Genomic DNA, 12,637 nt, shown 5'->3' with positions numbered 1-12,637 from the left:
AGCATAGAAATAACCCCAGGTTATAGTAATCCTGTGCAACTGACATTAAAACTCTATCATACATATATTCTGTGGACAAGGGGTTTCTTAAGTATCGAAGAAGCATTGACTTGTGTTCCACATGGCTAAAATCAAGCTGATATGCACTCCTCAAGTGTGCAGCTCAGAACATTAAAATGCAAGACGTTTCATTTTGTTTTGCAATCCGATGTTGACTGTTGGCTGAATTCTCAAGCCAGTTATGATGCTAATGACAGTGCGTTCATCTAAGACAGCAAGACGGATGGTTAGGGTAAATATAATAACAGCTATATCAAATATTTGAACATTTTCTACTCTTTTCTGCAGTAAGACAGATTTCTTATCCTGCGCAAATTGGTTATAAGCATTAAACACATCTTGTGGTTAACCAGCTTCACCCCACGTCCCCATGTAAAACTAGTTCTATCTAAATAATACTTAAGAGGTACCTGTTTTGGTAAGCAGGCTTTGCCTAGCCTTGATGAAGGCCATGATATCCGCATCAGTCTGCTGGTCTCCAGTTAGTGGGATAGATGAAGGGGAGAGGGCAGTAGAAGACAAGGCTCTGAAAAGCATACACATGAACATATAATACTATACACTGTCTGAAGCAGTATTTCTCAACCCAGTCCCTGATGCCCACCAGACAGTCCACATCTCATCTTCCAAAATACCTGAACCAAGCCATTAAGCATATAGAATATCTGGTATAAAGCTAAAGGCGGAGCAAAACTATGGACCATTGGGGCCCTGAGGGCCAAGGTATATCTATAGGTTTAATTAAACCATTTGTATGGTATGACTTACTGAACATTCTTTCAGAAATAACCATAATAACATGTAATATATCCTCATAACACAATATATCCAGCTGAATGTGACTGATCTATTTGTACTCAGGATATGTTTATCCTCATATTTGTTTACCTCAGATCTCTTGCAGATGGAGCAGGTAGGTCTCTGAGTTTTCTCTCTCGAGTGCTGATGGCATGATCAGGTGAACTGGAATGTCTACGGAAAAAGATCACAACGAGCCATATGAAAATTAAACACAGGGCAAATAACTGATAAACTGTTTATTTTCATGCCTGGCCTTGGTAAAATATCAAGTGTTATTCTGCCCATTTTAAGAGTTTAATGGCGACCAAAGGAGAAATCTAGGCCCAACTCAGCTGCCAAACCAGCTCTGGATTTCCACTCCAAAAGGCAAATTATACTCTATTTACTATATGATCACTTTCCAAAGAAATACAAGCATCTCTAAAATAGTAACTTTACAGGAGAAGGCAAAAACCCTCTTACCTTTTAATGAAGTTAAGTGTAAACAGATTTTACTCCAAGTGATTTTTGAGCATTACTATTGGTCCATTCAACAATTTTCACACAATGTTAAAAAAAAAAACACACAAAAAAAAGCTGGCGTGCTAAAAAAAACAAAAATCGACAAAAATGAAGATACATAGTTTTCTTTGGACAAGGACGATATGCTGTCACTGGCACTTGTAGGATCAGTTTCCAAGACAGGGACTACGCCTAGTCCTGGACTGCACAGCATTCTGAATGGACCTTCTCTATTGAAATGAAAATCCAGATTCAGGACTAGGCTTAATCTCTCCCTGTCTGGAAAACTGACCCAGAATAATTTGGAGAAAGTGTCTGAAAACCAGACCAAACCAAACCAAACCAGACCAAACCAAACCAGTCTCATAACTTTCAAACTGGACACAAAGCAGTCAATATCAGTACTGAAAAACAATGAATTTGACCAGCAGACTGCTGATCCTACCATGCCATTAGGAGCCTGCAGAATATATGTCCACTAGGGGCGCTGCAAATTCAGAAAGAACTAAATAGACTTTCCTGTCAATGCACTGAGAGGAAGCAATGATGTTCTCCTCACAGGCTCACATCAGCTGCCAAAATACATTCCCATTATCCCACCAAATAATTCACCCATTTTTTTCCCCTCATACACACTTTGACAGTACTATATATAACTACAGCTGCATGACAAATGCTTTGAGCCCAAAGCACTTTCTTATCAACAATCTGTGTTTTGCTTTAAATATTTTTCATAAAGATATATTGCTGTGACTGGTGATATGTGTGGTTAAGACATGTCCAAGATCTTCAGCATTTTTGAGGAACAAATTGATTTATTTAGAAAAATAAATAAATGTACTGCATATGGATATCCTGCAAAGCAAAAGCCATTTAAAGGTTGAGCTTAATCCAGATGTAAATGACACAGCCAAAGAAAAATATATGGTCATGAAGGTCACATTGAATTTTACTTGTCTTACTTTTCCTGTATTGGGAGATGCACGTACAGTCAGCGCCATAATAATTGAAAAAGTTGGGTAAAAAAATGTAAAAATGGCTTTGTTGAGTAGCTCAATCTTACTTTAAAAATATGAGATCTAACCTTTAAGTAAACTTAATCTAAGGCAACAAAAATCCTTATCAATTTTTTAAACAAAACCATATATTTTCAGTGTGAGATTGAGCTAATTAACCATAAACCTTTTTAAATCTTTATCGAGGGTGTCAATAATTATGGAGCTGAGTGTATCTGAGGAATGGTTAGTCTTACCTGGTTGTGCTGTTCAGGCTCTGCTTCACTTCCACACTCTCTGGTCGTTGATCCTTCTGCAAAATGATACACATAAACACCGTGAGCACATTTGACTAAAATCTCAAATATTTGCTTGAACTAAACACTACAGCACTCAAACGACTGAGGCTAAGAGAACACTCGGTTAAAAATATTGTCTGACTAGTTTTAAAGTGATAGACAATGCCTTTGAAAAGTATTCACCCCCTGGAAGTTATCGCCAAATGCTGCACCTCATCATAAACACACCATCCCCACCTTGAATCACAGTGGTGGCAGCCTCATGTTATGAGGATGATTCTTGCAGCTGGCCCTAGAAAGCTCATGAGGGTAGAGGTTAAATGAGTGCAGCAAGATACAAGGACATCCAGGATGAAAACATTAAGTATTATGCAAGTAACCTGAGCCTTGGGAGACTGGTCTAATAGCACAGGATGGCTCTAAGCACACAGCCAAAGCTACACAGGAATGGCTTAAAAACAACACTGTTAATGTCCTGGAAGGGCTGAGTCAGAGTCCAGATCTCAATCCAATACAGAATTTGTAGCTCTACTTAAAAAAAGGCTGTTCACTCACGACTCCCATGCAACCTGCCAGAACTTGAGCAGTTTTGAAAAGAGGTTTGAAAAAAAAATTGTGGTTGCTGCCAAAGGATGGCAATGAACACTTATGCAATCACATAATTCGGGATTTATTTTTGGAATTAATTTAAATCACTTTGCAAAGATCAAAGATGGTCAGCGGAAAAAAACAAACAAGAAAAATTAAATCCACTGCAATGCAATGCTTTATAATAATAAACCATGAAAACTTCCAAGGGGGTGAATTTTTTTATAGGCAATGTATGTACTGTATTGATTTTTTTCTTGCAGGTTTTGGTGTCTCTTTGTGATACTGTCTCTTTGTCCACTGAGCCGCTAGTACTGTTATTGCGCTGAAGCAGATTTCAAACGTCGTGGATACTGACATCAGTATTTTGAAAGTAAAAAAAAAAAGTAGTAAACCTTGAATAAAGTGTAGTTTGCTGTTCCAGAGAGAAAACATTACCTAAATTAAACCCTAAATTCAAAGCTGACTCAGAAGCTAATGAGCTAATAGGTACTTTAGTGTTCTAAAATTGGAGTTCCTATAAAGTTTTCAGGCTGACGTTTCCATTGCGTAATAAAAGACTGTTTGTTCACTAAAAGAGGACTTAAAAATCTCTCAACCCCAATTTAATAGTTTAATAGTTAAACTCAAAACAGAACACGCAAAGTCAAAGTGCAAGATGAGCCATTTCCTCCGGAAACGATCTGGGAAAAATTCATGGATGGAGAAATGCTGCACAGCTGCTCATGATCCCGAATGGATGGATTCATATTTCCTTTTGACGAGATCAAAACAGGGCATTTCCAGCTCAGTCTGCTGGTCAGATGTTGCTGAATAACACTAAAAATATGGACCACATTGGATCTGAGAGATGTCTGAGCAACATTAGCCATCTGGAGATGGCACAGCAGACCACTTCTCTGGCTATTTCTGGGTCTGGGAAACAGACGCAATTTGATTTTGTGAAACTGAATTTACGCAAGCTCTGTTTTGTGAGGTACGTCAGATGAAGAGCTATGGAACCTGCAGCTTTGTGGCCTCCTGGGTCCACCAGTCCTGAAAATCCTTCTGCAGCTTGATCTTTGACTTGTGTAGCAGGTGCTGTAGATGTTCGATCTCTGTCTTCAAGCCTTTTAAACGCCCAAAGGTGCTCTTATAACTATAAAAGGAACAGTAAAGGAGTATAAAATGAATACCATGCATATGGGCAAAAAAATACATGGACATATATTTTTGGTTTATTTCAAATACATGTCAAATACATTACAAAGGCTAACATGTATTTCAGAATGTATTGCCATATTGACCAAATATATTTGAACATACATGTATTACAAAATGTATTGGGAAATATTACATATATAAATGTATCATGAAAAAAGGCATGTAAATGTAAATTCATCAAATATATCAATTCATCAAAAATGTATGACAATAGCTAAAATAATTGTCAAAATAATGCACTTTATGGTCTGGAATAGATATGGTCTTTGAAAAGAACTTGTATTCCACTATCTTAATTGTAAGTATTAGCAAATATTATTTAGTATGGCAAAAGCAGGTGCTGTAGGTATTGATACACTGTGAAAATGCAGTTGATTGTTTGATTTGATATCTTGTTTATTTGACATATTTTGTGTGAGTGCTGTTCTACCATATACATACAGTGAGTAATGCAAAGTACATTAAAAAACACAGAAGTCAGTAGCATTTAGTGTAAATAAAAGGTGTAAACATCACAGTGCGGGTGAACCAGATGTCTTAAGAGTTTAATGCCCTTTACAGCAACCGCAAAAATAATTATTACAATAATTATATCATAGTTTGAGATAAGATTTTGACCTAAAACCCGTTTAAACTCCTTTTATGACAGACAGGTACATGCTGGTGTTGTAAGGGAAAAAAAATTTTTAAATAAAAGATTCATCAGTATTTCACCATTATCCATATAACATGTAAACACCCAGAAGACACAAGGGAGCCACACTGTTCATTACGGATAGTGAATAAAATAGCTGTGTTTGCATTGTAGACGTTGCGACCCTTGGTTCCTATCACCACTACTGTAAAGAAATTTTAGTTAGTATGTGTCTCTACAATAAACCACTTCACATTAAACCACTCTGAAGTGCTGGTTACATTTCAATGAATGAGTTATGCAGAAATGTAGAAAACTCAGTGGAATTCCCCTTTAAGAACCTGTTGGACCACATCACAAGCATCTGAGGAATAAAACACACCTTTTCTTCTCTTCTTCAATCTGGTTGCGGAGTCTCTCCTCTACAGGGTCCGATTCTGAATTCTGCTGCACCCCCATTACACCTGAAGTAGAAGAAATCAGCCTTCATTTTTATATTCATTTATTTTTACAGTTCAATATGTTTTGTTGCACTGATGCTCGATTTTGTGCTTTATACTGTCCACCTTCCAACTCTCCATTCACACTGCTCAGTCCTTTGGTTAGTGCACTGGGCTGGGTTACCCAAAAGCATCTCAGCACAAAGATGATTCTCATATGGTAGAGTGAGCATCGCACTGAACACTTTCTCTACCCGTTAAGATGGTCTTAGCACTAAGATGCTTTTGGGAAAACTGGGCCGTGGTCAGTGGTACAGCAGGGACTGTTTGTTTTTAGAGCACTGTGAGCTGAGACGCAGAATCAGATCACGTAATGCCACTAACAAACTCCACATCAAACAGTGAGTGGTTAAGGCCACACACGCTACCACAGAACCAAAATATTGTAGTCTTTCATAAACACTCCACAAAGTCGCTGTAGATGGGACACTCATAGCAACACACTCAATCACCACACTGAATGGCTATATTCAAGGCTCTTGGGTGTGTTTCTAGTACATGCACCACCATAATAAAAAGGCTTCTTAGAAATTCTTCTCTGATGCAGCTAAACGATAGGCCACTGACTATGTCTATAGGTTATGTTCGTACACATGGAATTGCCCTCTTCCAACGTGTTTATCAAGAAGAAGGTATCAATGTCTGTGCCACCCACACCCATTCTGTCTAATACAAATGTGTTTCTACATCAGGGCTGAATGATATTGGACAAAAAGTCACACTGTGATATTTTAGGTTTTTGCGATAAATATCGCAATATATAAAAAACAAAAAATAGTCAAAAATGTACCCAGATACTTATTTTCAAAAGGAGCTAATTATCACTTTATGATAGAAGGGTACACTTAAGATGGAACTGACCCTTAAAAGCCCAGGCTTATTACATTCTAAGGCTTATTATTCAGTGATTCATTGACTAGTATAGTGTAGTGGATTATACCACCATCCTCCACGCAGCAGACTGAGATTCAATTCCCTGCTTTGACAAGCATAACAAGCTATACCAACAAGAGCCATTGTGACTAATAACTAATAAAGCTACATCTGTAACATAATTAAACTGTAGGTTGCTCTGGATAAGAACAACCTACTGGATCTGGATAAGATACATTTAAATATACTACAAAGCAAAGTGGCTACTAAATATAGGCTTGTATAATGTGGGCAAAATTACATTACCAAGAGCAATATACATTTTAATATGTCAAAAATACATTAGCCATTGTTATAAGTACTGTGCCAAAATCAGAGAGTACCCTTCATTATTTAATGTCCAGTCAAAACAGCAATTAAGTACAAGCTATTCATTTTTCAGCATATTTTAGCACAGACCATCAATTTTTTAGTACTCAGGGTTTTCACCCTGCCCTGTGATGGACTGGCGACCTGTCCAGGGTGTATCCTGCCGTACACCCAATGATCACTGGAAAAGGCTCCAGCACCCCCACGACCTAGAAAGATAATCAGCTTAGAAAATGTGTGTGTGTGTGTGTGTTGTGTGCGTGCGTGTGTGTGTGTGTGTGTGTGTGTGTGCTTTCACCCTTTGCCTTTATTACAGACTTGCTTTCAGTTTTTCAAAGAAATCTGCAGGAATATTTTACCACAATCCAAAGTTCAGTCTTAGAAGTTGGCTGCATTTTCTGCTTCTCACTATCAAAATAATCCCAAACACATTCAATGCTGTTGAGGTCTGGGTGGTCAGTCCACTGCTCTAAGGACAGTAGCAGCTTCTTCGATTGATTTGCAAATTTTCTATTTTTGTCTTTTCCATTTTAGATGTTTTCAGATCTGAAGCAAGAGTGGAGCTTGGCTTTCTCCCCTCACAGTGTCACCTCACAGCAAGAAGGGCCTGGGTTCAATTCCCAGCCCAGGGTGATCAGGGTCTTTTCTCTGTGGAGTTTGCATGTTTTCCCCATGTCTGTGTGGGTTTCCTCCCATAGTCCAAAGACATGCAGTCAGGCCAATTGGACAAGATAAATTGCCCCTAGATGTGATTGTGTGTGGATATATATGTCTGTCTGTCTGCCCTGCGATAGATCAACCTGTCTGTGGGTGTTTCCTGCCTTCCACCCAATGACCGCTCAGATAGGCTCCAGCTCCCCCCGCAACTCAGAAGAATAAGCAGTTTAGAAAATGTGTGTTTGTCTGTGTACGTGTGATGAGGCAGTTTTGGTGGTCTACCAGTCATGGTTGTTAGGAGTCCCATTTTCTCAAAATCTTTTAATACTTTTTGAAGTTTTGACTGGAAATGAAATATAGAGTACTGTACCTTCTGATATACTGTTAACATAACTAACCAAAATGATTTATGTTCGTTGGGTCTTGTGCATGCCTCAATTCCTCTGAACTTTCAAAGAACACTGTTGTTTGGTCAGCATGCTTACACCAGACAATAACACAGTCAGTGATTGGTTAGAAGGCTCATTTGCATCGTGTACTTTGCCAAATTGGTATTGTAAAGGTTAATGTCCCGATTGCGATTAACAAACACCATCATGAGTAGGCCTAGTGCATGTGATTGTATTGTTAATGATGAGGAAACTCCACTTGAACTTTAAAAGCCATTACAAAAAGATAAGGAAACCCCTCTGTTGACTTCCGTGGACAAGCATGATGGAGTACAGATGATGGACATCACCTACCCTGTGCGGCCATCTGCATCCGTCTCATCTCCAACTGCTTCTTCAGCTCATCTGTGGGGTAGCAGACAGGTAGAGAAAGAATCAGGAGTTAAGATAGACTAACATAACATTATTTAAGCAAGGTTAGCTAAACAGGCTTTAGGTGACATAGTGGAGATGGATGACAGGGGGATCTGGGAGTGAGGATTGCTATAAAACAGTTTACAAAATAGAACTATGTCTTAAGAGCCTGTGTATGTTTCACATAAACACAGACGCAACGCTGGGCCCCAGACACATCTATTACAGCTGCCACACTGCTAAGACCTAACAATTTATGGCAGCCATACAAAAACATACATGTCTGTTGTGTGCCTGTGTAAGAACATTTACAATGGGAGTTGGTGGAAAAACGTGGATTTAGTGTAGAGTGCTGGTGCTGTTGATATGCCAGATTAAACACTTTGACAATCCTAATAAAACATGAGGTTGGACAGGGGGGTTGGGGGTGGGGGGGTTGCTGCAGAATACAGAAGAGCTACAGATGAGCAGAAGGGACAGGGGACAGGTAGTTTGCTAATTTCAGGCTTTGCTATGACTCTAAAACAAGTATTTTGTCCTTTCCGCTGTATTTATACATACTGTATGCTACTAAGGATTATATTTTTATTGCTCCTTACAAACGCCTGCATTTTAAAGCCTAATCTCAATCTACTGCATCTGTATCATATAGTGGATTACCATGGAAAACAATTTCACTGTACTTAGAAAAAGGGACATTAAATACGAGTTTCCAGAAATGGAGTTTTAATAAAGAAGATGTAGAAAAATTCAGACTCCTAACAACCATATAAGACTTGGTGGACACCAAAACTGTCCCTGTCAGATAAACAGCACTTAAAGCTTTCATCTTTGAGCGAGAGGAGAAAATCAAGCTGCTTCACATCTGAAAACCTCCACAGGTGTTTCTGCCCATCCTTCCACGGTGAGAAGACAACTCAGCACTATGGGTCTGAAAGGATGTGTAGCTGTCAAGAAGACATTGCTGACAAAACCGTATAGACACACAAAGATGAAAATTTGAACATCTCTGATGTCCAGTTTCTAATACTATACACTAATACTGAATTTTGGAAGTGGGAAAAAATCTCCCTGCAGATTTCTTTGAAAAAACTGAAAGCAAGAATCCCAAAAAGAACAGAGGCTGTAATAAAAGCAAATGTTGGACACAGTAAATGATGAAAAAATGCATATGCTTACTTGTTGAAGCATTTGTGCAATGTTCTGTCAAATACATTTGTTCTGCTTTTATCTTATGACAAAAAATGAGTACCCATAAAAAAAGAAAAACCCACAAAAACAATTGTATTTCTGTTGCTTCCTAATAGTTTTATAATGTGTTTCGGCTGTTTAATAGGTTGATATCACAATGTAATGGATCCTAATGGTTTAACAGGTGACCAAGGGCTGATCTTAAATGCATTTGAAGGTTTCCTAATGGGATTTAAAGGTATTCTACCGGAAACTGTAGAATACTGGGCTGTATTGGAAACTACTAAGCCAATTCCTAATAGAAAGTAAAATCAATAGGTTTTAACCCTTAGGTTTCTATTAGTCCGTTTTTGAATGAAGGCTGTATTAATTAAAGGTTTATTTAAATAAAGGATGTTCTCTGACTTTTGCACAGCTTACAATACAGTAAAAGACACTGTGCTGCTGCACCTGCCGATTGACTTCTATTATAAATGAGTTTTGGTGTCAACAGGTTTTCTGTTCTTTATTAAGTTGCAGCAAAACATTTAAAAAGATTGTCCATGGCAGTGCTCTGAAGTAAAAAATGCTGGTGTATTCCTTTGACATAAGGCAACATTTTAACCGAGCCGCATAATAGGAGCAGCAGCAAGAGCACTGCAGAGAAAGCTAAAGTCTGAAATGAGCAATAGATGAGGAGGAGGAGCAGCAATGCCTGGCCATCAAATGGTAGTAACAGTAGCAAATGGATTTGCTGGCAATTTGAAATAGTCAGGGGAAGGAGTGTGGAGGAGGAGAGGTGAGATGGAGGAAAGTAAAGAAGAAGGTTGGAGAAAGTATCCCAGGTGACCTGTGGAGCAAATGTGTGACCCATCTAGTCGCCTTGCTGTCTGTGGCCCCCCTTCACTCATCCCAGAGGATGTACAGAGATAAAATACTGCATGACATGTGGGATCCCAGTATCAGGTAGCACCACTGGTGACCCACTTCTGTCCATGGTAAAGTAATATCCATGGCAAGGTCCGCTGGATCAGGTTCTACAGTAGCGCGTGACATGTTCGGAACATCCAGACGGAAAGATGCCAAATGAAAAGCTGTCATTTCCCTTATTAAAGCGCTGCTGTTCCACATACACTGTTCATCCTTTGGGATAAAAAATCTCAGCCAACTTGACATTCAGTTTTTGCTTCTGAACCCATGACCATACATCACTCTGTGTTCTGCTTCTGCGTTATGGCTCCTTCACACTGTTCAGGTGGTGTTGATGAGGAAGCCACATGGCAACCTAGGCTGCTAAATGGATGGTGCTGACAAGCTGAGTAGCCAGAGATGGGATAGAGATTAGTGAAAACTGTTTACACTGAAGAACGCAAAAACATATACCCATATAACAATACACAAAGGTCTTTTCAAGCTCAAGTTCACAAGAGTAGATATCAGAAAAAGTGGTCACAGTCAGCCTGAAGACAGTGATGCACACAGCCAGGTGTTCACGTTAACAGAGAGCGGGATGAGGTGAGTACACCCAAGGGGCGACGGAGCAGCAGAGATCCAGTTGCCTGACCAAACCCCTGGGCGATCAGCATGGGCCGCTCAGCTATAACTTACCTCATAAAGTAACGGGATTAAGAAACACTTAGCAGAACCGCTGAGTGGTTTGAACCTTGCATGACCGGCATATGCTGACAGAATGAGAAAGCACAAGGGGCAGATGAAGTCCTGGAGAGGAACCAGAAGAACCAGTATAAGGGCTGGAAGGCTGCTAGCGTGGCTGACAGCACCCGCTCTACATTTGCTGTAGGTTTCTCCCTGCAGTGTATGGCTGTTGGAGAGATGCTCAACTGGTGCATGGCTGAGTGTCCTGTGAGTGGTGAGATGTGCATTAAGGAGGTGAGGCTGAGCACTCACAGCGCTTGTGACATGATGTTGAGTCAAGCAGAAATTGTGGGCCAAAATATATATATACAGCACTGTGTAAAAGTCAAAAACACCTTTAAGTGAGTCATTACTGAGCAAATTATATATAAAATAATCCATTTGAATAAGGAAGATGTAAGCAAGTCAAAGGCAAAATCAATACTCCATTTTTGAAAAACTAAATTAAAACGTTTAGAGACAAGGGAAGTCCCAACAGTGGTTACCAACGGACCTGGTAGACCACCAAAACTGTACCCATCAAATAAACAACTTAAAGTGTAATAAGTGGAAAAATGGAAAAACAGGAGTTTCCAAAACTACAGTATTCAAAACTACAGTATTCAAAACTACAGTATTCAAAACTATCAATAGGATATAAAGAAAATGGAACTTCTAGCAACCACACAAGATGTAGTAGAAATCCAAAACTATCCCCAGCACTTAAAGCTTTCATCTTTGAGAGAGAGGAGAAGATCAAGCTGCTTTAGATCTAAAAAAACAAAAAACAAAACAGGTGTTTCTGTCCATCCTTCCACGGTGAGACGACAACTCAATGCTATGGGTCTGAAAGGATGTGTAGCTGTTCAAGAAGCCCTTACAGAGAAAAGGAAATGAACACAAATGAAGAAAATTTGATAATTAAACAAAGAAGCTGCTGGTGTTCTCAGAACAATGGACTGACCACCCCAGAGTCCAGACCTCAATATTACTGAACATGTTTAGGATTACTTGGATCATGAGAAGCAGAAAATGCAAACGACCTCTAAGTCTGAACTTTGAAAATGTGGAAAAATATCCCTGCTGTTTTATTTTAAATCTAAAAAGACTGTAAGCTGTAATAAAGCTAAAGAGGGGACACACTCTGAAAATGGCTCTTCATTGCTGACGCCACAATATTACATTTAGTGGTTTAGTAGCTTCTGTGTAATTTCCTGTTAAATAAGTTTTCTGCTTTGTCTTCCCAATCCTGAAAAATTAAACTGTACTTAATGGCCATTTTGACTGGAAATGAAATAAATGTTTGGTCTCTGATTTTCACACAGCACTGTATACACACTGATCAGGCATAACATTCTGACCACCTCCTTGTTTCTACACTCATTGTCCATTTTATCAGCTCCACTTACTGTATAGGTGCACTTTGTAGTTCTACAGTTACAGACTGTAGTCCATCTGTTTCTCTGATGCTTTGTTAGTCCCCTTTTACCCTGTTCTTCAGTGGTCAGGACCATCATGGGACCCTCACAGAGCAAGTACTTGGGTGGTG

At 39.2% G+C, this 12,637-nt stretch overlaps 1 protein-coding gene across 2 annotated transcripts in view; it reads right to left on the bottom strand.

Moving 5' to 3' along the window:
• Positions 1 to 12,637, bottom strand: part of kif6 (kinesin family member 6) — a 113,446-nt gene that overhangs the window by 8,903 nt on the left and 91,906 nt on the right. The window contains exons 16-21 of one of the 2 annotated variants that reach the window (XM_037542173.1): positions 8,224 to 8,274; positions 5,464 to 5,545; positions 4,247 to 4,382; positions 2,615 to 2,670; positions 949 to 1,032; positions 471 to 586 (exon numbers count right to left, since the gene is read on the bottom strand). In XM_037542173.1, the coding sequence (XP_037398070.1) occupies positions 471 to 586; positions 949 to 1,032; positions 2,615 to 2,670; positions 4,247 to 4,382; positions 5,464 to 5,545; positions 8,224 to 8,274 (525 nt within the window). Of the gene's footprint in view, positions 1 to 459; positions 587 to 948; positions 1,033 to 2,614; positions 2,671 to 4,246; positions 4,383 to 5,463; positions 5,546 to 8,223; positions 8,275 to 12,637 lie in introns of those variants that run through there. The other variant, XM_017690750.2, reaches the window with a different exon arrangement.

This window comes from Pygocentrus nattereri, chromosome 10 (assembly GCF_015220715.1).
Source record: "Pygocentrus nattereri isolate fPygNat1 chromosome 10, fPygNat1.pri, whole genome shotgun sequence".
Classification (NCBI taxonomy): domain Eukaryota; kingdom Metazoa; phylum Chordata; class Actinopteri; order Characiformes; family Serrasalmidae; genus Pygocentrus; species Pygocentrus nattereri.
Note: the sequence above shows the minus strand (reverse complement) of the source record. Positions and strands in the feature narration are given on the sequence as shown.